We start from the raw sequence: 26517 nt of genomic DNA, 5'->3' as shown, positions 1-26517 counted from the left end.
TCACACACGGCAGCTACTCTGTTTATTATCTATCCTGATTGCCTAGTCACTTTTACCTACATGTACATGTTACCTTGGTCACCTCAACTACCTCGTACCCCAGCACATTGATTCAGTACCAGTACACCTTGTACTGTATATAGCCTTGTTATTGTTATTTTATTGTGTTTCTATTTCCTTTTTATTTTGTATAATTGTCTTTTTAAATCTGCATTGTTGGGAAAGGGCTCTTAAGAAAGCATTTCATGGTAAAGTCTACACCTGTTGTATTTGGAGCATGTGACAAATACATTTGTTTTGATTTCATGCCTCAATTTATGAAGCTCTGAAATAAGCACTTTATTTGATCTTTTGATTTTGCTCAATATTATTCTCAGAGAAATCAAATATGACTAATGTCAGATTAACAAGGGATCCGACTGAGAGGAGACTGTCCATATTTACCAATGGGCTATATTTGTCTGTCAGCAAATGAGAGACATGGGATGGCACTAAACGTATCTCTGGCGAAGAGCGTTGATGAGGTGAGAGAAGCGCTCTGAGACGATGCACGCACGCGAGGGGCAGGTTAAGTAACGTCACGGTTGTTAATCATGTTTTGGATCGAGAATAAACTGCAACTGATACTGCAAATGTCAATCGCCTCCTGGTAACCAGATAGGACGTCATAAGTAATTTATCTTGATCGATTCATCTTACTTCGCTTTGATTTTTTTTCTCAATTTATGAGCGACTTTGTTGGATCCCACAGATGGCGAGAGGCACCCTCCGCTGGGTTTGATATGGGAAATGGGATTTACGTCAGCGAAGATTCTAATATTTTGTGCATGTATTACATTAGGTAAGACGGGTTCAATTATCGTTCTAGATACATATTTATTTGTAGAATAATAATTTGTCATATTCAATGAATTTATTTTTCGACACCACTGTATTGGCTCTGTTTTTATAATATATTGGATGAAACGTAATATTTTATTAATTAAGGGTGTAGGCTAAATGTAGATGTTGCATGCAGGGTGAGAATAGAGTTGTAGCCTACTATTTGATAGTGCCAAGCCTTTTTCATATTTTAAGTGCTTATCAATAACGCATTGTCACTCAGGTGTGTGCAGTTAGATTTTGGAGTGCTTGAATGATATTTGACCAGAAATAGACTTGCAGTGTTGTGCTGGTTTGGGGTCACAGAGTACTGAGTATGGCTGGAGGGCGGTCCGGAGGGGGACTAGGCCCCATCCTGAAGTTGGAGAATTGTGCATTTTTCAAACACCTGAAACATTTTTTGCCCTGCAATCAAGAGCCATAATCATTATGCTTAATTCTATGTAAAAAAAAAAAATATATATATATATATATGTCAATTTCTCTGCATATTTAAGTTTACCTCTTGAGCTGTATCCTCCTGGTGGCTCTTTTTTTAAAGAAACTAAATATGCTTCTCTGGTAAAAATCTGGGTAAATGATTGAAAAGAATGTGAGTCATATTCAGTAATTGCTTGCTTTTCTGAAGTCTACCAACCTTGCCAGCAGGAATGGCAGCTATTTAATTTTGTCCTTATTTTACCAGGTAAGTTGACTGAAAACACATTATCATCTACAGGAACAACCCGCAGAATAGTTACAGGGGAGCGGAATGATCCAATTGGAAGCTGGGGATGATTAGTTGGCCATGATGTTATGAGGGCCAGATTGGGAATTTAGCCAGGACACCAGGGTTAACACCCCTACTCTTACAATAAGTGCCATTGGATCTTTTAGTGACCACAGAGAGTCAAGACACCTGTTTAATGTCCCATCCAAAAAGACAGCACCCTACACAGGGCAATGTCCCCAATCACTACCCGGGGATCTTTTTGTTTAGATCAGAGGAAATAGTGCCCTCTACTGGCCCTCTAACACCACTTCCAGCAGCATCTGGTCTCCCATCCAAGACCAATCCTGCTTAGCTTCAGTGGCAAACCAGCAGTGGGTTGTAGGGTGGTATGCTGCTTGATTGATAGCATGAAATGGCTAGTGGTAGCTAGTTATGAGGTTGGGAGATTGGGAACCTATCTAGGCTAGCTAAAGCTAACGTCATAAAATTGCTAGGTGGCCAGTAGTATTACAGCTAATATATATTTTTAAATATTATTGTTATTATACAGTGCCTTGCAAAAGTATTCATCCCCCTTGGCGTTATTCCTATTTTGTTGGATTACAACCAGTAATTTAAATAGATTTTTATGTGGATTTCATGTAATGGACATACACAAAATAGTCCAAATTGGTTAAGTGAAATTTTAAAAAATTACTTGTTTCAAACAATATATCTATATTTTTTAAACGGAAAAGTGGTGTGTGCATATGTATTCACCCCCTTTGCTATGAAGCCCCTAAATAAGATCTGGTGCAACCAATTACCTTCAGAAGTCACATAATTAGTTAAATAAAGTCCACCTGTGTGCAGTCTAAGTGCCACATGATCTGTCACATGATCTCATTATATATACACCTGTTCTGAAAGGCCCCAGAGTCTGCAACACCACTAAGCAAGCTGCACCGCCAAGCAAGCGGCACCATGAAGACCAAGGAGTTCTCCAAACAAGTCAGGGACAAAGTTGTGGAGAAGTACAGATCAGGGTTGGATTATTTAAAAAAAACATCTGAAACTTTGAACATCCCACGGAGCACCATTAAATCCATTATTAAAAAATTGAAAGAATACGGAACCACAACAAACCTGCCAAGAGAGGACAGCCCACTAAAACTGACGGACCAGGCAATGAGGGCATTAATAGAGAGAGGCAGAGAGGCAACAAAGAGACCAAAGATAAAGCAACAATCGAGTGGTTTAAGGGGAAACATTTAAATGACTTGGAATGGCCTAGTCAAAGCCCAGACCTCAATCCAATTGAGAATCTGTGGTATGACTTAAAGATTGCTGTACACTAGCGGAACCCATCCAACTTGAAGGAGCTGGAGCAGTTTTGCCTTGAAGAATGGCCTAAAATCCCAGTGGCTAGAAGTGCCAAGCTTATAAAGACATACCCCAAGAGACTTGCAGCTGTAATTGCTGCAAAAGGTGGCTCTACAAAGTATTGACGTTGGGGGGGGTGAATAGTTATGTACGCTCAAGTTTTCAGTTGTTTTGTCTTATTTCTTGTTTGTTTCAAGATAAAAAATATTTTGCATCTTCATAGTGGTGGTCATGTTGTGTAAATCAAATTATGCAAACCCCAAAAACTCTATATTTTATTTCCAGGGTGTAAGGCAACAAAATAGGAAAAATGCCAACGGGGGTGAATACTTTCGCAAGCTACTGTATTTGGGGAGGGGGCATTGGATTGAATGTGCAGTGGGACTTGGGAATTTAATCGATTTCTTGAAAATGATCCAGGCAAACAACCAAATCTGGGGGCAGTTACTCTATTCTCAGAATCCCATAATATAATCCATGCCCTGATATACTTCAATGTTTTCTATGCTTTAAAATCAATCATTCAAGCTTATGACAGTGGCTGTTACAGTGGCCTTGGACACCTTGACCCTGACCCATGAGCCTAAGTGATCAATAAGGGGGTGGGAGGAGGAGGTAGATGGGAGAGAATTGTGACATGAACCATTCTCACAGGTAGCCTATGCTGATTATATCTATTGACAACGGACATATCTGCTGATGGCATCATCCACCCTTTGAAGCATCTCTAAATCACAGGAGGACAAATATCTCTAATGCAATCTCGTCATTAAAAGTACATTGAGAGGCCATTTTGAAAGACTGGAAGAAAAACGTTAGCCAAACTTCCTGGGAGGGATGCTGAGAGCTGTTATGTCTCTGTTTCCTCCATTTTAACTCCAAGAACAACAAAGAAGGAGGGTGACCTACTTTTGGCATCCTCCCATTTGTTTCAGAAGACACTCTTCGCTTCAAACAGGGAGATGGATAAAGATCTGGATCAGTGGAGGCTGGTGGGAGGAGCTATAGGAGTACGGGCTCAATGTAATGGCTGGAATGGAATTAATGGAACGGTATCAAACAGATCAAACATATGGAAACCACGTTTGACTCTATTCCATTCACTGCATTCTAGCCATTACAATGAGCCCATCATCCTACAGCTCCTCTCACCAGCGTCCACTGATCTAGATAAAGATGATACTAGAGCCTATTGTTATTCTATCATGACATAAAACAATTATATTTGGCCTCTGTAAGTGCAATGCCTGAATTGTACAATAAAACCGATGGTAAAAATGAATAAGCAGGATATATATGAATACAGTATGATTTTTTTCTCAACAGGCAATATAATGGCCTTTCTTTCCTTAATGCATTTGGATGTATTTTTTTCTCTGTGTGTGTTTTGCAGTGTCCCTGGCTGTGGCAAGAGTCTCAGTGGCAGATGTGAAGTGTGAGAATATTTATAGGGACTTCTCTGACTGTGTTCTGGAGCTGGGGGAGAGCATGGATAACTACCAGGAGAATGTGACCAGCGAGATGGGAGTGGAAGCTGTGTGTAGGTGAGAGAGAGAGAGAGAGAGTGTGTGTGTGTGTGTGTGTGTGTGTGTGTGTGTGTGTGTGTGTGTGGTGTGTGTGTGTGTGTGTGTGTGTGTGTGTGTGTGTGTGTGTGTGTGTGTGTGTGTGTGTGTCATACAGCATCCTCTACATAGCTGCATCTGTGTTTGCAGTGCCCCAGGATCTCATGGGACCTGATTACTCTTACGACTGTAGGCAGAACGTATAAAACAGTGTCTGTCTTTTTTCAAGCAGTCTCCTTCTGCTTGTGCATATAAGATCTAATATCGAAATCCAGTGAGGTGTGTACCTTGCGTAAGAACAGTGGAGAGAAGAGAGAGATGCTGTAACCTCCGAGGAAGATAGCAGAAGTGAATGGTGCTGAAACACTGAGCCACTGTACTGAATAATTTATGACTTTGCTGCAGCAGTAATGAAACTCAGAGGCCATCTTTTATTGTTACCGAGTGCATTCCTATACATAGTAAAATATATTATTGCCTAAAGCTTACACAGGCCTTGCCTTCCCTGGGTGAAACAAGTTCCCTGTGCAGCATCAGCTCTTTTTTCCAATCTAATTTCTGTGGCTAGAAAATAAAGGTGGGTTGATCTTGCAAAATGCTAGAATAAAAACGGTTACAGTTTCACTGGACAGTAGTATAAAACACAATAATAAACCAAAAATACTCCTGTAAAACACACCTTTGGCCATGTGTATTACAGGTGAGCTTTGAAGCCTGGCATGTGAGGCGATTAAAGTGCCAGATAAATCAAACCAATGTCATTCTTCAATCCAATAGATTGAAAACCAATGGCATGTTTTCATGTCAAATATAAAACAGGTGGTGGATTTGTGGAAGACCCTCTTGTAAAGCACTTTGAGACAACTGCTGATGTAAAAAGGGCTTTATAAAATATATTTAACTGATTCATTGATTGATCTTTCACCCCTAGCCACTGGGAGGCGTTCCACACGTGTGCCCTGACGGCACTGTCCGGGTGTCAGGAGGAGGTGGGCTCCATCTGGGAGACCCTAAGAGAAGACTCCAGGAAGATCCGCTTCCAGGGCAGCCTCTTTGACCTGTGCAGCCCTAGCTCGGCCCCAAGCCTGCGCTCGCCTCTACCCGCGCTGTTCCTGGGCTTGCTGATCCTGGGAGGGCCCATCTGGCCCTCCACATAGGTGGGGGATGCCTCTCTCCTCCTCGCTTCCACCCCCATGCTCTCTCACATTCCCGAGGTGGGGTGAGTAGAGAGACGATCAGTGAGTAGAGAGGGGATATGGGTTGAAGATTAGGTTAGCACACAGAGCCATGTCTCTATGGAGACACCATTGATATGTATAGTACTGGGTAATCAGAAGGCTATGATATCACAGAGCCATTTATGTCTATGGAGAGATGAATGGATACCTATGCCTCTGGGTTACCCACCATAGATGTCAATGGCACTAAGTAGCTATAGGGTTATGTTATCAGAGCGTTAGATGTTAATGTCATCAATATCTAGGAGTTTGGATAAACAAACACACCCAAGACCCAAGCAATTGTAATGAAATTACCTACTACAGTATACGCCTATGAAAAAAAGCAATTTTAAAGCAATTGGTCGGTTTTGTTGACAATCAAGTGAATTCTTTATAAACAATGACCTTTTGACCCCTACACACCAGCCCCAAATGGTTGGAGTTGCATGGCTGCTATAATGACACCAAAAGGGTATTTTGTATATGTTTGCTCTGTTAAACCGTTTCTTTGGTCATCCTGTTAGACAGTAGTTGCTGTTAAAGTCAGGTAACGCTCTTAACTGAAAATATTGTAACAAATTGTTGAGGTAGATTATGTTCTTAACTGAAAATATCGTTCCTTGCTTTATTATGCACCTTACAGTAAAATGCCTAAATTATTGTTAGCAATTGTGGATGAAGGACAATAGTCTAGTTAGTTTCTCTTTTGCCAACTAGTTATTGTACCTGAAAATGATCGCTGGTTATGTGAGAATGTTCAGCGTTGTTTTATGAACCTGTGTCTTGTATGGAAGTCCAAGTGTTTGGCTGTTAATTCATTTTATATCATTGACCCCACAACTATATACAATTGTACACAGTTCACTTCCAAGCACATTCACCCTTACACAAAACGCACAGCATACTGAGTAGAAATAAAGACGAGGTAATGCCACAAATATTCACTTCATTATAGAAGCTAAAATATATAGGACTTAAGTCATAGGATTCTTCTATGGCACCACCCTGCATTGTTAGGGCTAATGCCTCAATGCATTACAATATTTCATTTTGTCAACAGCTGTAATATAACATCAAACTGAGTCAATATAAATATAAAATGTAAGTAATTTGTAGTTTTATAGCAACATGTGGTGTGATTGTATGGCTTCTCCGTTACTATTCTCAGACTGAATAGGCAATGAGGGGTGAATCCTGACTTAAGAATTTATGCCTTTCCTACACACTTCTCAGTATATTCAGACTTACCTTATTGAGTCGCGTAACACGCTCTGCAGGTGTGGCTACCTTGCACACTCCGAATAAATGTAAAACCCTCCCAATTGCTGGCCACCATATTTTCTAGTTGAGTTTTCATTCAATGGTGTTTTCAGTACATTTATCTTAAGCCATCCCTTTAAATACAATGTAACTTCATTTTTTTAATTTCACCTTTATTTAACCAGGTAGGCCAGTTGAGAACTAGTTCTCATTTACAACTGCGACCTGGCCAAGATAAAGCAAAGCAGTGCGACAAAAACAACACAGAGTTACACATGGGATAAACAAACGTACAGTCAATAACACAATAGAAAAATCTGTATACAGTGTGTGCAAATGAAGTAAGGAGGTAAGGCAATAAATAGGCCAATAGTGGCAAAGTAATTACAATTTAGCAATTTACACTGGAGTGATATATGTGCAGATGAGGATGTGCCAGTAGAAATACTGGTGTGCAAAAGAGCAGAAAAACTAATATGGGGATGAGGTAGGTAGTTGGTTGGATGGGCTATTTACAGATGGGATGTGTACAGCTGCAGCGATCGGTAAGCTGCTCTGACAGCTGATGCTTAAAGTTAGTGAGGGAGATATAAGTCTCAAACTTCAATGATTTTTGCAATTCGTTCCCATCATTGGCAGCAGAGAACTGGAAGGAAAGGGGATGACCAGTGAAATATACCTGCTGGAGCGCGTGCTACGGGTGGGTATTGCTATGGTGACCAGTGAGCTGAGATAAGGTGGAGCTTTACCTAGCAAAGACTTATAGATGACCTGGAGCCAGTGGGTTTGGCGACGAGTATGTAGAGAACCAGCCAACAAGAGCATACAGGTCGCAGTGGTGGGTAGTATATGGGTCTTTGGTGACGAAACGGATGGCACTGTGATAGACTGCATCCAATTTGCTGAGTAGAGTGTTTAATGGCATTGAAGCTTGTTTGGAGGTTTGTTAACACAGTGTCCAAAGACAAATATAGTTAGAATATAGTCGACAGACTTAATAGAATACATAGAGAGAACGGGGTCAGAATATAGGGATTAATGAAAGAAAGCCATCTATGCATATTCGTCTCTGTTTCAGCACCAACTGGTAGATTTAAAAATACTCTGATCTTGTAAAATATTTAGGCACATTTTTGGGGTAGGAAAGTATATATGAATTAAAAAGAATTACAGTTTGGAGAACCTTTACGCACAAAATATACTGACAAATAAAAAATCTGTGGTTTGAGTCAAACTGAAAGCTGTCATATTCAAGTTCAACCCATAAAATATTGGAAGGTGGAAAAAAGAGTACAATAGAGGTTGAACAATAATCCTATAAATCTACTCTAATTCCCACTAATCATGGAACTGTATGACAACAGTCCAGTCATGTGGTCTTAGTTCCATAATGATTCATATAGGCTACATGTTCCAACTTACTGCACAATGTTAGCCGAATATGATCCACTAATGCTAGCAACCCTCAGGAACAATTTACAAGGACATGACAGAGGAAAGAAAGGTAAACGGAAGGGAATGAAATTATGCAAAAATAAATGTATGTGGGTATTACTGACAGTGGCTCGCGATAGTGGCTAATATTTAACGTGATACAAATTGTAAAATAAAACGGAGAAAAGCCTGGGCATATAATCAAAACATTCTAAAGAGCATACATCAACTTGGCAGGTTCAGCCCTAGAGAAGCCTATAAACTATGGTCTCCAAATTTCATCAACGCAAATTATGAGGGCACACAATTACATTTCTGAATAATGACACAGCAATTTTTGTTTTCTATTTCACTATGTTAAAGGGGCGGCAATACATGTCATGTTGATATGATTTTCAGTTTGCTTCTATATGGCTGGTGTCACATTTGTCTCCAGGGATTATAAGAAAATAATATATAAAACAACTGCCATGTTTATTTACAATCCCCTTCTCCAAACGTAATACTCATTTACCTAGCTCTTATTAATAGCTCTTATCAATATATAAATTACAGTGCATGGAGAATGCTGTTATTTAAATTAGAAAAAAAGAAAGCAGATGCTTTTTCCACTTGGAACTGTCAGGCTAGCTTGACCTTATTCATGGTTTCCTCGCACGTTAAGATGGCGGAATTATGAGGGGAATTAAATCAAGGTGAAAATACGACTTATCCACCACACCTTTATTTATTCAGGCTCCACCTCAAACGAATAGCAGGTGAATATCATGCTATTCTCAAGCTTAAATTCAAGGTCATAATATGCAGAGAAAAGCGCATAAAAAGGGAATTACCTTCCATTTACGCACGCTCAACTTGGGTCGGAATCGGGGCCTTAGTACTGAGATTTTTGTGAAAATCTCTCATTGATAAGAATGCATGATTTACGCCTAAACTAAAGCTACATCCACATCCATGTATCGCAAATTAGGATTTGACCCAGAGAGAGCATGTCAAAATATTCACACTGCTTCAGCCAACATAGGACATTCTTCTTGTTTTCTTTTGTACCCTCCCAACAGTACCTATAGTATGAATGGATCTCTCTCTGCATGGTTGTGTCTAGATATTAGGTTAGATAATCAGTTGAAAATACATTCCCAAGAGACATCCTATTCTCTATCAGCATGTTTGTACTGGTTGTCCTCCACACCTAGTCTGTGCTCCTGATTGTGGTAGCATTCTGTCACCCAATCTGTGTGCCTGGTGGCAAGAGTCCACTTCATTTAAAAAAAAACAGAGTTCTGCTATTCACAAAGCATGAGCAATATGTATGTGAAACACTTGAGGGACCAACTACTTTTCTTTTCTGTGAAATCGGCAGCTAATGAAAGCATGAAAAATATCCCAAATATCATAAACAGTAAGCATATCATTATGTATGATTGATTATTGAAAGAATTACTGCATAGAAAAATAGGCCTACATCAGGAAACACTAAGAATTAAATATGTATGTGGTTTTTCAGAGATACAAACTACAGAGTACATTAAGTATTGTATTGCAAAGTAATGTGTTTCAAATAATAAAGTATCAAAAGTTTGGAAATATGACATATTATGCTGTTTATACCTGCATGACCACAGAGGGATCTGCTAGATCAAGATCATACTTGCTCCTACTCAGTATATGCTCTATCACAGTTATAGAGGATAGATTCTAGGCACGAGACACTTATTGTTGATATGATGTCCCTCCACTGAACCATGCTTTCTTTTTTAGTCATCCTCGTGGCAAGGTGCTAATAATCAGGACTGGATCCAGTATGGAACAGCCCAGCTGGCAGTCAGACGCTTGTTAGTGGGCTACCATCTGTTCTCCCCAACCTGGCCACAGAGAATGCAGAGAGGGAGTGGGGGGAGAGGCAGAGGGTGCAGCAGGGCTCAGGGCCCCCAGGACTCCCCCATGGGAGGCTAACATCCATGTGTGGTGGTGGTGTAAGCCTCTCATTATGTTGCCTCCTCCGTCGCTGACATTTCTACAGTCCAGTTTATCACCCACAATATCCCACATTACAATGCACACGATCACGTCGTCTGTGCCAATGATAATGCACTTAATAAGAAAGTAGGTCTGTATTGCATGTTGCAGTAAGTAACTTCTTCCTGCACTGTCTAGTAACGCTCTGGTGGATAGAAATCTGATGACAAGTAATGAATGACTAAATATTCAGATCTATCTTATTGATGGAAGACAAATAATCTTAACATGGATCCAGTGATGCAATAAGTGGAAACTACAGCATTGCACTTCCTTACAGAGAAACCTTACAAAGTCCAAGAAAATTAGCTGAACCATGACTTTCCTGAGTGCTTATCATCTAGTCTAGTATAATAGATTATTCCCACACCAAGAGCTAATTTTCAACAAATGCATCTACAATACTGCAGGCAATTACGATTTCATTAAACCGCAAGCCCTGAAAAAACAGGACCTGTGGTTTAAAATCAGAGAAAAAACATCCCAGATAATCTCAGAGTATATTTTAAGGTCACATATGAGTGAAATATGTGATGTGAAGAGAAGCACTCTTTGTGGTGACTATAAACCAACAAAAAAGGATTTGGTCTTAAGACACCAAAAGGTCCAACTTATTATCAAGAGTTCAATACCTTGGTTATATAAAAACCACAGCAGCAATGCCAGAGGAAAAAACATTAACAGGTGAGGTGTAGGAAGATCTCACTGCATAGTCCAGATTTCCACCGCAATTCAAGTAACACCTCTGATCTCACACAAAGTTCAGAATGATATAAAAATGTGTAAGGTGCAGACATAGTCTGAAAATCATTTTTACAAATAATAGGCAGAAGGAAAGAGAAAGTGCATTGAAAATCAGAGAACCAAGAGCACTAAGCATGCTTACTAAAATAGGTTTACGTATAATTTGACCATAGATGGCAGTCACTGCACCATCAAGCACACAGTCAGGCACACAGTCAGTGACAGCATCTTGTCAAAACACAGCTGGTGGCTGACAGACCATCCCCAGAGGGGCCATCTGCTCTCCACAGCATCACATCATGTACACACACAACACTATGATCGTGCTAAGCAATGATTATCTTGCTGCTCCTATAGCGTTGTCATGTTAACTTCATAATATTGACGTATGGATGTGCATTGCTGATTCCTTTCACCCCTCAAGCTCACAAACTATAATGAGGAATAAAATACAATTCCATATGTGGTGATCTGTTGTTTACATGTATGACTAGTTATCGTTTTTATTTTTCTCAACTGGAAAGGACATAACCGAAAGCATGTGCATGACAACCATTTTGCCACAATCATGTGATATCATCATTATTTAATCAAATCATGAAACCATTAAGATCTTTGTAAGACAAACTAAACTCTGCTTCGAACTGTCTCAAAGCAAGTGATATCTTAGTGGGTCGAGGAAAAAGTTAGCATTCACTGTTAGACAGGTAGTACATGTTTACAAATAAATACAGCAACCAGCCCCATTTCAGTTAATTTCCAAGTCCTTGAATCTATTGAGAGGTGTGCAATGTTCCAACTTGGAGCATCTCTGTCTCTAGATCCAACTATTGCGTTATTGCAGCTCGCATCCCAGTCCCACCAAGTCTTTGGGCACAAATGTCATACCCTACATCATACTGGGCAGAATACTGTCAGTGAACAGTTCACAGGGAGTGAGCCAGAGTCACAGAGTGGGGTGAGATCAGGTGGAGGTCAGCGGTCAAAGGTTAGACTTAGGTCCACTGTTGACTGGGATGGCCCTGAGCTCAGTCCGCATGCATAGGTACTCTCCAATCACGGCCATCAGAGCCATGCAGGCCACGTTGACCAGCCACCAGGACAGGGCCGCCGGGAGGTGGGCGTTGTAGATCCAACAGCCTATCATGTGGAAGAAGTGCACGGTGATAGTGAAGTCCAGACACTGCTTCCCTCGGCGGATAAAGAACAACAGGCCCAGGGCACTGACGAAACAGCGAGACAGATGCACGATGAAGGACAACATGCCACAAAACAGGTTGGTCATTCAACTGAAGTGTGTGTGTAAATGTTATGATAGTTAGTAGTTAGGCTAAGTTCACCAAACGTTAAGATTGTCATCTACTATAAAGCATCATGGATTATTGACCTCATAACAAACCAGCCTTTCATCAATGGTATATGACTAGAGACTTCTTCATACCAAAGTGTTGAGGGAACATGCAGCACTCGAAGTCGGCCCATTAACTTACCAGGTAAGCGAGTTCAAGATGAACGCAATCATTGAGAGTCTGCCCTGCATTGTTGCAAATCCAAGAACCTGCAAGCATTGAGCCATATTGTGAATCTGTCCACGGTCAACTCAACAGACAAAAATTAGGAAAATGTAGGAAACATTTCACAAAACTCACCTCATAACTGAAGATCTGGTCCAGTGATCTGTTGGTTTGTACAAGACTGTCCACAACAGCCAGCCACAGACCCAGGAAGCTGTAGTAGATGCATTGCATCAACACAATCTGGGACAAAATGAGGACCGGGTCCCAGATGTAGCTGCGGAAATGACTGCCCATTCCAACGCTTTAGGAGGGAACACAGGGACCGCCGAACAGCTGAAAAGTAGGGAGTGTCAGTGAATCAAAACCCGAAATGAAATTGTAGACATTTCAAAGGTCCATTATAGTTGAGTCAGTACATGATAACCTAACAACCTAACGTTAGCTATAAACTGTTCTGTTACAAGCATTATTCAAGATAGTTAGCTGGCTAGATATCTAACAACGTTGCTAGGCCTACTTGTTACAGTAGTTATCTAGCTATGTGACATAGCTAATTTAGAAAATTTGCTAACGTTAGAATCAAACTCGTGTTTTACATGTCCTCTATTGAAAAAATCTAGCTACCTGAAATCTTTGATAGCTGGCCGACATTAGCTGATTGGCTAATTGGATTAGCTCGGTAGCTAGCGAGCTATGTCAACAACTGCTTGGTGACATAGCTAACTAGTGGGTAACGTTAGCTAGCTATTAACTTAGCAGCAGTGATTGTTATTGAGTTTACAAACTGTAGCCTACTTTTGCTGATATTCAATATCGAGTCGGGGTGTTTGGTAGTGAGATATCCAAAAGTACAACACATTAAATATGATAAATCTACCAGATAACGTGGAGCTGATGACGAACAGCAGAAACGTGAAAACAACGCCACTAAATTTGACCCGGAAGTGATTAACCTGTAATACATACATTTCAAAATAAAAGTATGTTGTATCTGGAATGGGAAGGGAAATCCGGCTTTTTGAAAAATGAATCAACATCTTTAATAAAAATCTTATTTCACTGATTTTGGGTGCCGAAATTAATACGTCTGGTGTTACGATTTTGTTTTAAGGACTTTACAAGTTGCAGTATTGTATTTCATTCTTCTGATACTTTTGTTTTGACAGAAATTCCTTGAGCTCACGTTTCTTTCCACATTATCTCCCACTTCTTCACTGAATGGGCCTTGCAAGTTTGCCTGGCCAGGTGGACGCCCAAGAAAAAGTTGCAAGCAGTCAACACTTTGCCAACAGCCGTGCATATGAAAAATAGGAGGTAGGTATCAAATACAATGCCATATAAACGTTCTTAAACAATTACCAGTTCCTAAATGCTTTGCTCACTTCTCTCTCAGGCAGTGGGCAATCCCATGGTAAAGAATTTACCGGAGACTCAGATGTTTCATTTTAAAATGTATACCATACAAAAACCATTGATGTCAAAGTTTAACAAACCATACAACTCTGTGCATAAGGACCACTTTTTAACAATTTCCACTGAAAATTGTACAAAAACACATTTCCAGGAATAACTGCAGATAAAATGTTTATCAAACTTTGCATCTGCAGTTTTTCCAGTAAATGTTTTTGTTTATTTACTGTGTAAATTGTTCAAAGTAGTCACTGTGCATAGAGTTGTATGGTTTGTTAAACTTTTAAATCAATGTTTTTTGTTTGGCATACATTTTAAAGTGACAAATCAGAGTCTCAGCGTAATCCCATTGCAAAATTAGAAGGTGGTAAGAATGACCGCTGTTACCTATCCTATTCATCACTGCATTATAGGCTATTCCAGGGGTCTACAACCTTTTCTAGCATGAGAGCTACTTTTTTTTTAAATGTACATAGCGAGCGAACTACTCATTTTTTTCTACCTTTCAAATAGGCACATTCTTCTCTTCTCTCATTTACATTACATTTACGTCATTTAGCAGACGCTCTTATCCAGAGCGACTTACAAATTGGGGTGTTTGGTAGTGCAACCCTCTCCTCTGCAACCCTTCTCTGGGTCCTTAGTGTTCAAGATAAACTAGAGCACTATGTTTTCTGTCAATGTACCTGGTAAAATAAAGGGGGGCCAATAAAAATAAAACATAAATTCAAAATTCTTCAGTTTGATATTTTCCCAAACTATGTTTTCTCAGTAAAAAAAATCCTGGTTTTAGATTTTCTTTGTTTTTCACTGTCAATATGACATTTGTTCATAGATAAACAACGGAATTGGATGTTCTGGGTCCTTGTCAATGCTTAAATCACATCAGGAGGACCATTTTTTAGGTCTGGAAGAAAACGAACACATTTGGATTTGTTAGTGTAATTCCCCTTTAAATCTGGTAAGATGCCGGCAAAGTCGGCTGAATTCCGGTAGACGGAAACGGCCCGATGTACTTGGGCAGACTCTGGGCAGTCATTCATTTTGATTCCGGGCCGAGTCCGACACCGGGTCGATTCAGTCAGACTGCCGGTCTCTGTACTGCTGCTGCTCATTTCATGGCAAAGTTAGCAAATAATAGATACAGATGATATACTTACTCAATATATACTTCTGCCAGGCACTAGCGGTTCGGGGGGGGGGGGGGGCAGTGCCCCTGTGACAACAATTTTGGACCCCCTTGTGGCCCCCCTAAATGTGGAGAATGAAATCATTTTTACATAACACATTTTTGCTATCGTTCTTTTTTTACATCCGTTTTTAGACAGTGGCAACTCGGAACACTAATTTAACCCACACGTTTTCTAGAGGGACGGCTTTAGGCGGAACACAACAGTATCGTACCACATGCATCTGCATTATGAACATGGTATTTTGCCTGCTAATGCAGTGAAGAAAACGATATGACAACAATAACGTCTAATGTAAGTGGCCCCTCTAACAGTACAACTGGCCCCAGCTTGGCCCCCCCAGTTGAAATGGTCTAGAACCGCCACTGCTGCCAGGTAAGCCTACTTTGCAGTTAACATTTTAATTGAGAAAGTTTTGGGTAAAAAATGTCTGTCAACCCACAAGACAGTTATCACGTCAACTGGCTACACAGGGAGTGATAGACAAACTCGCGCACCACACAGACAGGGTCAATATTGTTGGAAATGAATTGGTAGACAGTCGCAGACAGTTTGAACCTCTCATAAGGCAAATAACTGTACCCAGCTAGCAATGAGGAATCGGTCCAGAAGCGGCCCTCCGGAACTGACTGAATCGACCCGGTGTCGGACTCGGCCCGGAATCAAAATGAATGAGTCTGAGTCTGCCCAAGTACAACGGGCCGTTTCCGTCTACCGGAATTCAGCCGACTTTGCCGGCATCTTACCAGAATCCCCCACAGAAGCGTCCCGATGCACATGTAAATGAATTAATACAAAATTACCCGATTTAGTCATTTTAAAAATTACTATTATACATTTTATACATACAAATTATACCCATCAACATGTTTTGTGTCCCCTAAATCGGACGACGCTGGGCCAATTGTGCGTCGCCTGGTGCCAGCGCCTGGCCCGCCACAGCGCGATGGAACTAGGACATTCCGGCCGGCCAAACCCTCCCCTAAATCTGACAAGGATGGGCCAATAGTGCGTCGCCTCATGGGTCTCCCGGTCGCGGCCGGCACGTGTCTCGTACCAGCATCTGTAGCAACGCAGTTTGCACTGCGATGCAGTGTCTTAGACCGCTGTGCCATTCGGGAGGCTCCATCCACAAAGTTTTTAATGCTTATCAAGTCTCTTGCACAAAGTATCAAAATACTAAAATACTACTTAAACAGGACTCTTAAATAATGTTTTTTTTTTTTTATCACAAATGTTAATTATATAAAGCAGCCCGTGCAATCATCTGCCAGACAGTAACCCCAATCGGCCCGAGCCACAAGTAATACATTTGGGCCAGATAACTCTCACAGGGATCGGCCCGAGCACCAAGTAATACATTTGGGCCAGAAAACTCACCGGAATCGTCCCGAACTCAATCCCCGCATCATAGCCATAAGTAATACTGCCGGCCCAGACTCTCAGCCGGAATCGGCCCAGATCCACTGTGCTCGCGGGGTACTGTAGTAGTTGTGAACTCCTGAAACAGTGACTACATTGGTATAGGAAGTTGGCACGTTACACAAAATAGAGATTGAAGGTCAGTGTCTGGCAGGGGGGGGAACTATCTCGAACTTGAGAAATCTTGTCAGTAATGGACTGAAGAATAGACTGACCTCACATTACTTCAATACTAGGCTACTACGGTAAGGTGACCAGATCGATTTTGGAAATGAAAATAGAGGGTTTATTTTTCAGAGTGGGTGGTGTAGCTTCGCAATAAAGAAAAATACATTGACTTTATTTAACTATCAATTTTCGCTTTTCAAACAGGGTACTTTTAGTTGTGGTGGTCACACTGTATCACTGATCCAACGTTCTCATAGAAGGTCTGCGGGAGCAAACGAGTTTGGTACAGGGATATACATCATTTTTACATGCTAATATGATTAGATACAGCATTTGATTATTGACATTTCAACCTCAATTTAACTTTACAGTTGCTTTTTTCTGTTTGAGGGCTAATCAGAGACATTTCCAGCGACAGCTCCAGCCGAGGACAGGCCACCAAATTTGGGGAATGTTCCTGGGGACGCCTATACTCGGGGTAATGCTGTGTTCATAACCAGGTGGGAAGGTGGTACTTATCAGTTGTGAAGTCCTAAATGCCAGTTGGATGCATTCACCTGCTTTGGACTCATTGAGAAATGCAGATTGGCTAATGGAAAACAAGCTGTTTCAACCATAAACTAAAAGTACAGCTATCATGCTTGTTAACAAATTATAGTGTTCAAAAATCATATTAATAGATTGCTTTTTATAAATAATGTTTTGTTGTTGCATTTAACTGCCTAAAATCCTGTTATCGAGGTCATTTTTTAGTAGGTGATGTCAAAGATCAGCATGTGGGAGAAGTCGGAGCTCAGGGATGATAGACAAGTTTCACACTTGTAATTATCAGTTGGAGGGGCGTTCAAGTGGATTTATTCCCATCATATGTGGTATCTACCAGCTTCCTAACTGGTTATGAACACAGCATTAGACAACAAAAACACTTAACAATATTTCATTTTCTCATATATATGTTTGACCGTTGCACAATGTTATTCTCTACACAGGGAGTACTGAAAGAACAGCATGCTAAGAGCACACATGTGTGTCGGCGCTATGTAATCTCTCAGAGACGTTTGTGCTTTGATGGGTCAACATCCGCAGGAAGATAGCATGTTTGCAAAGTGCAATGGGTAAGGAATGGATTGATTAAAATACGTCATATCCCTCTGGAAGCACATTACATTGACCAAACTTTTGTCCTTGTCAATACAGATGATTTTGTTCTATGTGACTATCCAATCTTTTATATATATATATATATATATATATATATATATTAATGTTTTTATATTTTTCTATATTCATAAATGTATTAAAGACAGTTATTATTGAAAGAAAAATACTACTCATAGCGGAGCAAGGGTTAAAGCTTTATGACACCAACTTTTGCTTTGTAGCACCTACAGATTACGTCTTAAAGGAGGCCTGGGTAAGGCCAAAATGTCCCAAATATTCCGATTTCAATTAATTATTTCTCAATTATGCTTTATTGAAGAGGCAATCTGCAGTTGCTATATACATTTTTTTTAACTTAAATTAATGATATGAACCCATTGATTCTTGAAGAATATACCTTACAAATGCCGCATGAGCTTAGATCAGCTGTCATACCCCATCAGAACCAAAAATATAAGCGTGTTTTACTCCAATGTTTGTAAACTAAGTAAATGTAAACAAACACTATATAGCCTCAACATGTTTATAGCTATAATTCTGATATCATGGATGGTGGTTACATTTCTCTCACCAAAACAGCGGAGAGGCCGCTTTGTTACTGTTTGCCGCATTAAGATACAAATGTCAAATATATGTCAACAATCCTTCCTCCAAAGGACCCTTGGTCTTGTTTTTTGAGGAATCACCCTATTTCCTTATTTTGAAAGTAGTCTATGGGCCAGGAGTTATCGCGATACAATCTTGGGGTTTGAATACATAGCCCATGATAGTGACAATTTCATCCGTGTATTTTCCCACAGGCTGCGGAAGAGAAACGTTGAGACTCCGTACTCAGTACAGTTGTCCTTATTAGAGGGTTACATTCCAGTTCTACCCAGTGAGGGTTCCAACAAGGAGCAGCGGCACAGAGGGGAACAGGAGCTGGTCCACTCAACACTATCAATGTGGGAGATGCCTACTTTCAGGTAATAAGGTGGTAGTGCATAGCCTATAGAAATGTAGGACAACATGGGCTTATAGGATCACATTTCATTCCTCTAACTGTGCAACAGGTGATCCTATTACTCTCAAACTCTGAATGCCAGGGCTCTCATGAAGAGTTTGATTGGATTTGCATTGATGTTAGTGTGATTAGAGGGAACAATAGAGCCCTGAGTGCCGGCGATTAGCGACTTGCAGTTAGTAAGTTTGTTGGGCTACTAATGACCATCAGCGGCATCAGAGTGTGGTGTTGGAGAAGCCTAGTTACCGTGACTTAATGGTCACATGGAATTTGACTGCGGTCAGGACTCGTGACTACCGGTGTGGCGGTAATATGGTCACCGTAACGGCCCTAGGTAGTGCTAGGTTTCAAAGTAGCTAGGTGATGCTTCCCTGTATGACATAACATTCTGGCACCTCTGCAAAACTCTCTTTCCTCCTTGTTTTCTCAATGGGCGTTGAAAGACTGCATTCCAGTTTCTCCAGGACCACCCCCAGGTGTGTGGGGACAGGCTGGGGGTCATTGGCCTCTCGTTCGGAGCCTACCTGGCTCTGCGAATCGCCACTCAGATTGGTGTCAATATAAGTCTGGCCATACAACCCCCTGAAGCGGTCATCTGTCATCAAACAACTATTAGCCTTCCAAATATGAAATCATGTTTATACCTTTTGTGATGTGTTCGGGAGTTATGTCCGATGTAGTCTAAGGTGGAATGACCAGAATTTGGGTAAAAGAGAAAGTTGAGAACAAAGGCTATATACAAATATGAAAGGCATATGTCATGAGTATGATGAGTTACAGTGAGCTCCAAAAGTATTGGGACAGTGACAAGTTTTTTGTTGTTGTTTGTTTTGGCTCTGTATTCCAGTACTTTGGATTTAAACAGATACAATGACTGAGGTTAGAGTGCAGACTGTCAGCTTTCATTTGAGGGTATTTTCATCCATATTGGGTAAACCTTTTAGAAATTCTAGCACATTTTGTTCATAGTCCCTCCATTTTAGGGGACCAAAAATATTGGGAAAAATTCACTTATGCGTATCAAAAGTTTAGTACTTGGTCCCATATTCCTAGTACGCAATGATTACATCAAGCTTGTGACTTTACAAACTTGTTGGATGCATTTTGTTTGTTTTGGTTGTGTTTGAGATTATTTTGTGCCCAATAGAAATTAATAGTAAATGATGTATTGTGTCATTTTGATGTCACTTTTAATGTAAATAATTGTTAAGAGTGTTGGGACAGTAAGCGAAAGGTGGCTGTTTTGAATCCCCGAGCCGACTAAGTAAAAAAATCTGTCTGTGCCCTTGAGTAAGGCACTTTACCCGAATTGCTCCTGTAAATCGCTCTGAATAAGAGGGTCTGCTAAATGACTAAATTCAAAGTGTTGGAGTACCGAGCCAAAACAACAAACAATGTGTCACTGAGCTCACTGTATCTGCATGTAGGACTGCATCTGTATAGAAATTCCTGGGATTCCCATTCACTCAGTTTCTTTCTCAGCTCAGTTGTGTGATCGGAGTCAATGGTCCAATAGGAAGTATCAACAAAATATCGGACAGCGACGGCAAGACCGAAAGCTTTGACGGGTTAGTTACCATGGAAACAAGCTTTTGAAGAACTGTTCTTAACATTATAGCAATAATGAAATATAGTTAACCTATTCAAGTATTGTGATGTTTAAAAATGATGGAATGCCTGAAAGATGACTTTACAGGGACTAAATTAGATCATTCTCATTATATTGTGGTATTGTCAAGAGGGGTGCAACTCTTTTCTTATCCCACCCATTGTTATGTTATAGGGATCAGAAGCACTGGAGTTACGATGAACAGGGCTACATCAGCTTCAGAGAAGTGTCCACACCCTACAACATTCCACCTGAGGAAAAAAAGCAAAGGTACGACCCTTAAGTGTTGATGGGGTCAAGAACCCCCTCCAGCCAGCTGCACAGAAAACGTTATAATACTACTCTGTTATCATATCCTATCATTTTATTTCTAGTATAGTAATACCTGTGCAGCTAGTGTGGTATTGGTGGAAATTAATGTAGAATTTGTTTCCTAGGGTTACATCAACAATGATATCCTCTGTTCATACGGGTTGAAAACCTGTGTTGCCCCCTATTGTACATTGTGGGTGAAGATGACTGGAGCTGTGCAGCTATTGAGAACGCAGATGAGGTAAGCCTACTTCAAGGTATGTCCTTACCATTAAACCTACCATATGGCATACTATGGTAGTATATAGTTATAGCTGCTGATAGTAATAACTTTTCCAATATCCTGACGAGTCAAATGTGGTGATCATTTGAATGAACATACTGTATATCTCCTTGGTTTTCAGATTGAGAAGAAGCTTAAAGATGCTGGTAGATCCCACCTGTTATACCTGGGTGCTGGTCACCTGATTGAGCTGCCCTACACCCTCAACGCCCGAGCCTCGATGTGGACCACCCGACCAAAGAAACGTGGGTCCTCCTTTCCTCCCATACACACTTTCACCTTTAGTTTGTCATGCTCTTATGACCTTGTTTTCAGTGGTACTTTTTGTAAATAGTCTTGATTGTATACTAAATGATAATCATACTTTGAATTTGTCTTGAAGTAAATTTCTCAGTCCTTTAATCTTCATCTGTATCTCCAGTTAGATTGTTAAGAGTTTCCAAAAAGGGTAATAGAAAGAAGGGTAATAGACATTTTAATGAACGTATATCAATGAGAGGACGACAATGTGATTCATTTTTCCAGGTTATTTCCCATGCTGTCCTGTTATGTATTTTTTCTCCTATAGTGATCACTCTCTGGGGAGGGCACCTGGCACCCCACGCTGCCGCCCAAGAAGATGCCTGGAAGAGGACCCTGGAATTTATGGAACGCCATCTAAGAGGGTGAAGGGAGAGGAATAGTAATAACTTTGTGATAGAATGGTACATTTCATGCCTCTCCACAATGCAAGACCCAAAACTCAAAATCAACTGGACTGTGTTCTCATGAATGTACTGTAATTTCACTGTTTTCACAACACGTATTGTTGTCATTGATTTGTAAAATGTTTATATATACACACAACTATTATCCCATAATAAATTCAATGGCATGTAAACAAAGTAGCTTCATCATCATTTCATCTTTGTGAGAGGGTTACACTGTATGTGTGTTTTGCTGAAACACAGTCATGCCTTTACATTGTGCCACTAATGGTTGTGATCTGGGCTGAAGAGGTCGTGGCATGCTGATGTCACCATGGCGATCAACACGATGAACTCTTGGAAGTCAATCTCCAGGTCTCTGTTCTGGTCCAGGTCTGCAAACATCTCAGTCAGAGTCTGATTCTCTTGTATTTTCTTAAATGTAACAAGAAGAGTCAACAGGAAAAATTAATCTGTGTCAGGTTATTTTAGTTAAAAATGTCCTGTATAGGCCCGTACAAGTTTCTAAGTAATGACCTGCAGGCTTTTAGTAAAGTGTACTAATCTAATAATCATAGAATAGTCATCTAAATCATTACAGCTGTTCAATGTAATTATTGTATACTTTTTTTATTCATACACAAGGCTAAAAAACGATTCCTCTTTTTCGAATTGGATGAGCCCGTAGGGCTCTGGTCAAAAGTAGTGCACTATATAGGGAATAGGGTGCCATTTGGGATACAATGGAGAGTGACTCACGATGATGAAGTGACTCATCTCATTATTGATAAGATCTTTGAGCTCTGCCTTCTTCAGCTTGCACTTGTGGCCAGAGTATTTATGGAACACATGGATGATGGCGATCATGGAACTCTCTAGTTCTGACATGCTCTGCTCAGTTCTCTTTCAGGAACACAGTACCATAGAATTACATATAGAACACACTATGCACAAAACACAGATACAGCAAGCACACATCACCTATCAAAACTATATTTCTATATTATTCGAGTAAATTGTAATTAAATACAAAAGTATTTGAATGACCACTGTTTTTAACTTGTTTCATAGAGACTCATAAGATTAGGAATATAGCTGGTTTTATAAGGCATATTTAGAATTGTATAGCATCTTACCTGGTTAAATAAAATAAAAACATTTGCCTATGATTTCATTTTATGTTGGTCTCATATTGCTCCTTAGCTAAACTCAATGTTCAAATAAATGTACATTGTGTTCGCCTTATCGTCTTATAAATGGACATAAATGAAAGCTCATTCAGATCATCTGACCATAGAGTGAAATACGAAAGGACATGGACAACTACAGAATGACACTCGGCGTGGGACAATACAACATCAAAATGACATGGACAACTACAGAATGACACTAGGCGTGGGACAATACATCAAAATGACATGGACAACTACAGAATGACACTAGGCGTGGGACAATACATCAAAATGACATGGACAACTACAGAATGACACTAGGCGTGGGACAATACAACATCAAAATGACATGGACAACTACAGAATGACACTAGGCGTGGGACAATACAACATCAAAATGACATGGACAACTACAGAATGACACTAGGCGTGGGACAATACAACATCAAAATGACATGGACAACTACAGAATGACACTAGGCGTGGGACAATACAACATCAAAATGACATGGACAACTACAGAATGACACTAGGCGTGGGACAATACAACATCAAAATGACATGGACAACTACAGAATGACACTAGGCGTGGGACAATACAACATCAAAATGACATGGACAACTACAGAATGACACTAGGCGTGGGACAATACAACACCAAAATGATTTTCCTCAATTATCTAAACAAACAATTCCATGCAAATGCAATCATTACTGCTAAATTATTTGCTTTATTATATTACCTGCATTTGAAGACAGAAACCCACCCTTTTTTCGCTGTATTGTGAGACTTGGCAAACTTGCAAACTGATGCTCTAAGACTGAGACACTCCTTGTCAGTGTCCCAAAAGACACCCTATACCCTTTATAGAGCACTTCTTTTGACCAGGACCCACTGTATAGGGCTCTGATCAAAGGTAGTGCACTACATAGGGAACAGGGTGTCATTTGGGACATAACCCTTGTCCAGTGGTTGTGTGTTTTGCTGCCTCTTACCTCAGTGCTGTGAATAGCTAAACTGTATTGATCAACCACATGAAAGCTCCTGGCAGTCAGCGGCTCTGTCACAAACAGCACCCTATTCTCTTTATAGTGCACTACTTTTTATGGGCTCTGGTCGTATGGGCCCTGGTCAAAAGTAGTGCACTATAAAGGGAATAGGGTGCCATTTGGGACTTAACAGTCTCCATGCAGGCCTACTACAGTAATGCTTGATGTATGCAGCATGATAATGGACGCTTCTGGTGGTAATAGAGGGGCAATTTAGGGCGCCACTAGAACCATTTCCTCTTCAATTTTGTAATTTATTAGGATTATTTTATGGTTGTGTTCATATCAAATGACAATGCATATACAGTTGAAGTCGGAAGTTTACATACACTTAGATTGGAGTCATTAAAACTCGTTTTTCAACCACTCCACAAATTTCTTGTTAACAAACTATAGTTTTGCCAAGTCGGTTAGGACATCTACTTTGTGAATGACACAAGTAATTTTTCCAACAATTGTTTACAGACAGATTATTTGATTTATAATTCTCTGTATCACAATTCCAGTGGGTCAGAAGTTTACATACACTAAGTTGACTATGCCTTTAAACAGCATGGAAAATACCAGAAAATTATGTCATGGCTTTAGAAGCTTCTGATAGGCTAATTGACATCATTTGAGTCAATTGGAGGTGTACCTGTGGCTGTATTTCAAGGCCTACCTTCAAACTCAATGCCTCTTCTCATCATGGGAAAATCAAAAGAAATCAGCCAAGACATCAGAAAAAAAATTGTTGACCTCAAGTCTGGTTCATCCTTGGGAGCAATTTCTAAACGCCTGAAGGTACCACGTTCATATGTACAAACAATAGTACACAAGTATAAACTCCATGGGACCACACAGCTGTCATACCGCTCAGGAAGGAGACGTGTTCTATCTCCTAGAGATGAACATACTTTGTTGCGAAAAGTGCAAATCAATCCCAGAACAACAGCAAAGGACCTTGTGAAGATGCTGGAGGAAACAGGTACAAAAGTATCTATAGCCACAGTAAAACGAGTCCTATATCGACATAACCTGAAAGGCCGCTCAGCAAGGAAGAAGCCACTGCTCCAAAGCTACCATAAAAAAGCCAGACTACGGTTTGCAACTGCACATGGGGACAAAGATTGTACTCTTTGGAGAAATGTCCTCTGTTCTAATGAAACAAAAATAGACCATAATGACCATCGTTATGTTTGGAGGAAAAAGGGGGAGGCTTGCAAGCCGAAGAACATCATCCCAACCGTGAAGCACGAGGGTGGCAGCATCATGTTGTGGGGGTGCTTTGCTGCAGGAGGGACTGGTGCACTTCACTAAATAGATGGCATCATGAGGAAAGGAAAATTATGTGGATATATTGAAGCAACATCTCAAGACATCAGTCAGGAAGTTAAAGCTTGGTCGCAAATGGGTCTTCCAAATGAACAATGACCCCAAGCATACTTCCAAAGTTGTGGCAAAATGGCTTAAGGACAACAAAGTCAAGGTATTGGAGTGGCCATCACAAAGCCCTGACCTCAATCCTATAGAAAATTTGTGGGCAGAACTGAAAAAGCATGTGTGAGCAAGGAGGCCTACAAATCTGACTCCCTTACACCAGCTCTGTCAGGAGGAATGGGCCAAAATTCACCCAACTTATTGTGGGAAGCTTGTAGAAGGCTACCCGAAACGTTTGACCCAAGTTAAACAATTTAAAGGCAATGCTAGCAACTACTAATTGAGTGTATGTAAACTTCTGACCCACTGGGAATATGATGAAAGAAAATAAAGCTAAAATAAATCCCTCTACTATTATCCTGACATTTCACATTCTTAAAATAAAGTGGTAATCCTAATTTACCTAAAACAAGGAATTTTGACTAGGATTATATGTCCGAAATTGTGAAAACTTAGTTTAAATGTATTTGGCTAAGGCCAAATACAAAACTTCCGACTTCAACTGCATGATAACATTTGTTTTGGTCACCTTCAGCCTCGCAAAGCCGCCTGATCCCGCGAGTTTACATGAATGTTGCTGCATAGGTCACCTTTACCTTGGATTAAGCATTAACCTAGAATTGAGCATTTAGAATTGATGCAGTGATTATTCTTCTCCCAGACTTCTAAATGTTGTGTTGCATAGCTTTTGTCCAGTCCTTTTACCTTTCTATGTATAGAGAAATGTATTGGGGGATGTAGAATAATTATATGTTGTAGGAAATAAACAGGCCTACTACGCCGTAGGCGGATCCAGAAGTTCAAATTGTTACATTGTAGCAGTGCTTACTTTTACGCTTACTAAATTAGGTTACATTGTAGCAGCATACAACTCTACACTGGTCGGCTACTGTAAGCGCTACATTCTAAACTCCGCCCTC

General features: G+C 40.3%; 4 protein-coding genes across 13 annotated transcripts; 2 read left to right on the top strand and 2 right to left on the bottom strand.

Annotated features, from left to right (window-relative positions):
• Positions 1–644: 644 nt before the first annotated feature.
• Positions 645–5945, top strand: LOC106583334 (neuritin-like). The gene is made up of 3 exons (XM_014167412.3): positions 645–841; positions 4350–4500; positions 5450–5945. Exons 1-3 carry the CDS (start codon positions 790–792, stop codon positions 5673–5675), a joined length of 429 nt encoding a protein of 142 aa, XP_014022887.1. The 5' UTR covers positions 645–789; the 3' UTR covers positions 5676–5945.
• A 5722-nt stretch (positions 5946–11667) lies between these two features.
• Positions 11668–13662, bottom strand: sys1 (SYS1 homolog). 4 transcript variants are annotated; one of them, XM_014167353.3, is made up of 4 exons: positions 13590–13662; positions 12845–13045; positions 12686–12753; positions 11668–12418 (listed from the first exon to the last, which is right to left on the bottom strand). In XM_014167353.3, exons 2-4 carry the CDS (start codon positions 13004–13006, stop codon positions 12178–12180), a joined length of 471 nt encoding a protein of 156 aa, XP_014022828.1. In that variant the 5' UTR covers positions 13007–13045; positions 13590–13662; the 3' UTR covers positions 11668–12177.
• Positions 13663–15183: 1521 nt separating this feature from the next.
• LOC106583337 (uncharacterized) lies at positions 15184–22168 on the top strand. Of its 7 annotated transcripts, none has more exons than XM_082967581.1 (8): positions 15184–15687; positions 17892–18017; positions 18864–19028; positions 20554–20634; positions 20850–20945; positions 21113–21228; positions 21392–21515; positions 21839–22168. In XM_082967581.1, exons 2-6 carry the CDS (start codon positions 17971–17973, stop codon positions 21150–21152), a joined length of 429 nt encoding a protein of 142 aa, XP_082823707.1. In that variant the 5' UTR covers positions 15184–15687; positions 17892–17970; the 3' UTR covers positions 21153–21228; positions 21392–21515; positions 21839–22168. The 7 variants fall into 7 exon arrangements, 5 of the variants coding, with proteins under 5 accessions (XP_082823707.1, XP_082823705.1, XP_082823708.1 ...); XM_082967579.1 differs by having other exon boundaries at positions 17293–18017; XM_082967582.1 differs by having other exon boundaries at positions 15184–16091.
• On the bottom strand, positions 21729–26514 carry LOC106583336 (protein S100-B-like). Its single transcript, XM_014167417.3, has 4 exons — positions 23872–26514; positions 22716–22859; positions 22233–22391; positions 21729–21927 (listed from the first exon to the last, which is right to left on the bottom strand). Exons 1-3 carry the CDS (start codon positions 23875–23877, stop codon positions 22242–22244), a joined length of 300 nt encoding a protein of 99 aa, XP_014022892.1. The 5' UTR covers positions 23878–26514; the 3' UTR covers positions 21729–21927; positions 22233–22241.
• Positions 26515–26517: the final 3 nt, after the last annotated feature.

The sequence above is a fragment of the Salmo salar genome, chromosome 22 (genome assembly GCF_965601325.2).
Source record: "Salmo salar chromosome 22, fSalSal1, whole genome shotgun sequence".
NCBI lineage: Eukaryota > Metazoa > Chordata > Actinopteri > Salmoniformes > Salmonidae > Salmo > Salmo salar.
This window is presented reverse-complemented; position numbering and strand designations above follow the sequence as displayed.

What these genes read in the sequence shown, in the direction of transcription:
- LOC106583334 (XM_014167412.3), top strand. Translation starts at nt 790, where the DNA reads ATGGGATTTACGTCAGCGAAGATTCTAATATTTTGTGCATGTATTACA. An exon ending in TTGTGCATGTATTACATTAG is followed by an intron (nt 842 to 4,349) that starts GTAAGACGGGTT and finishes TGTGTTTTGCAG; the next exon opens with TGTCCCTGGCTGTGGCAAGA. An exon ending in GGAGTGGAAGCTGTGTGTAG is followed by an intron (nt 4,501 to 5,449) that starts GTGAGAGAGAGA and finishes TTTCACCCCTAG; the next exon opens with CCACTGGGAGGCGTTCCACA.
- sys1 (XM_014167353.3), bottom strand. Translation starts at nt 13,006, where the DNA reads ATGGGCAGTCATTTCCGCAGCTACATCTGGGACCCGGTCCTCATTTTG. An exon ending in ACCAGATCTTCAGTTATGAG is followed by an intron (nt 12,754 to 12,844) that starts GTGAGTTTTGTG and finishes CAATGCTTGCAG; the next exon opens with GTTCTTGGATTTGCAACAAT. An exon ending in ATCTTGAACTCGCTTACCTG is followed by an intron (nt 12,419 to 12,685) that starts GTAAGTTAATGG and finishes CTGTTTCGTCAG; the next exon opens with TGCCCTGGGCCTGTTGTTCT.
- LOC106583337 (XM_082967581.1), top strand. Translation starts at nt 17,971, where the DNA reads ATGGGTCAACATCCGCAGGAAGATAGCATGTTTGCAAAGTGCAATGG. An exon ending in TGGGAGATGCCTACTTTCAG is followed by an intron (nt 19,029 to 20,553) that starts GTAATAAGGTGG and finishes TTCTCAGCTCAG; the next exon opens with TTGTGTGATCGGAGTCAATG. An exon ending in CCTGAGGAAAAAAAGCAAAG is followed by an intron (nt 20,946 to 21,112) that starts GTACGACCCTTA and finishes TTTGTTTCCTAG; the next exon opens with GGTTACATCAACAATGATAT.
- LOC106583336 (XM_014167417.3), bottom strand. An exon ending in AGATGAGTCACTTCATCATC is followed by an intron (nt 22,392 to 22,715) that starts GTGAGTCACTCT and finishes GTTACATTTAAG; the next exon opens with AAAATACAAGAGAATCAGAC.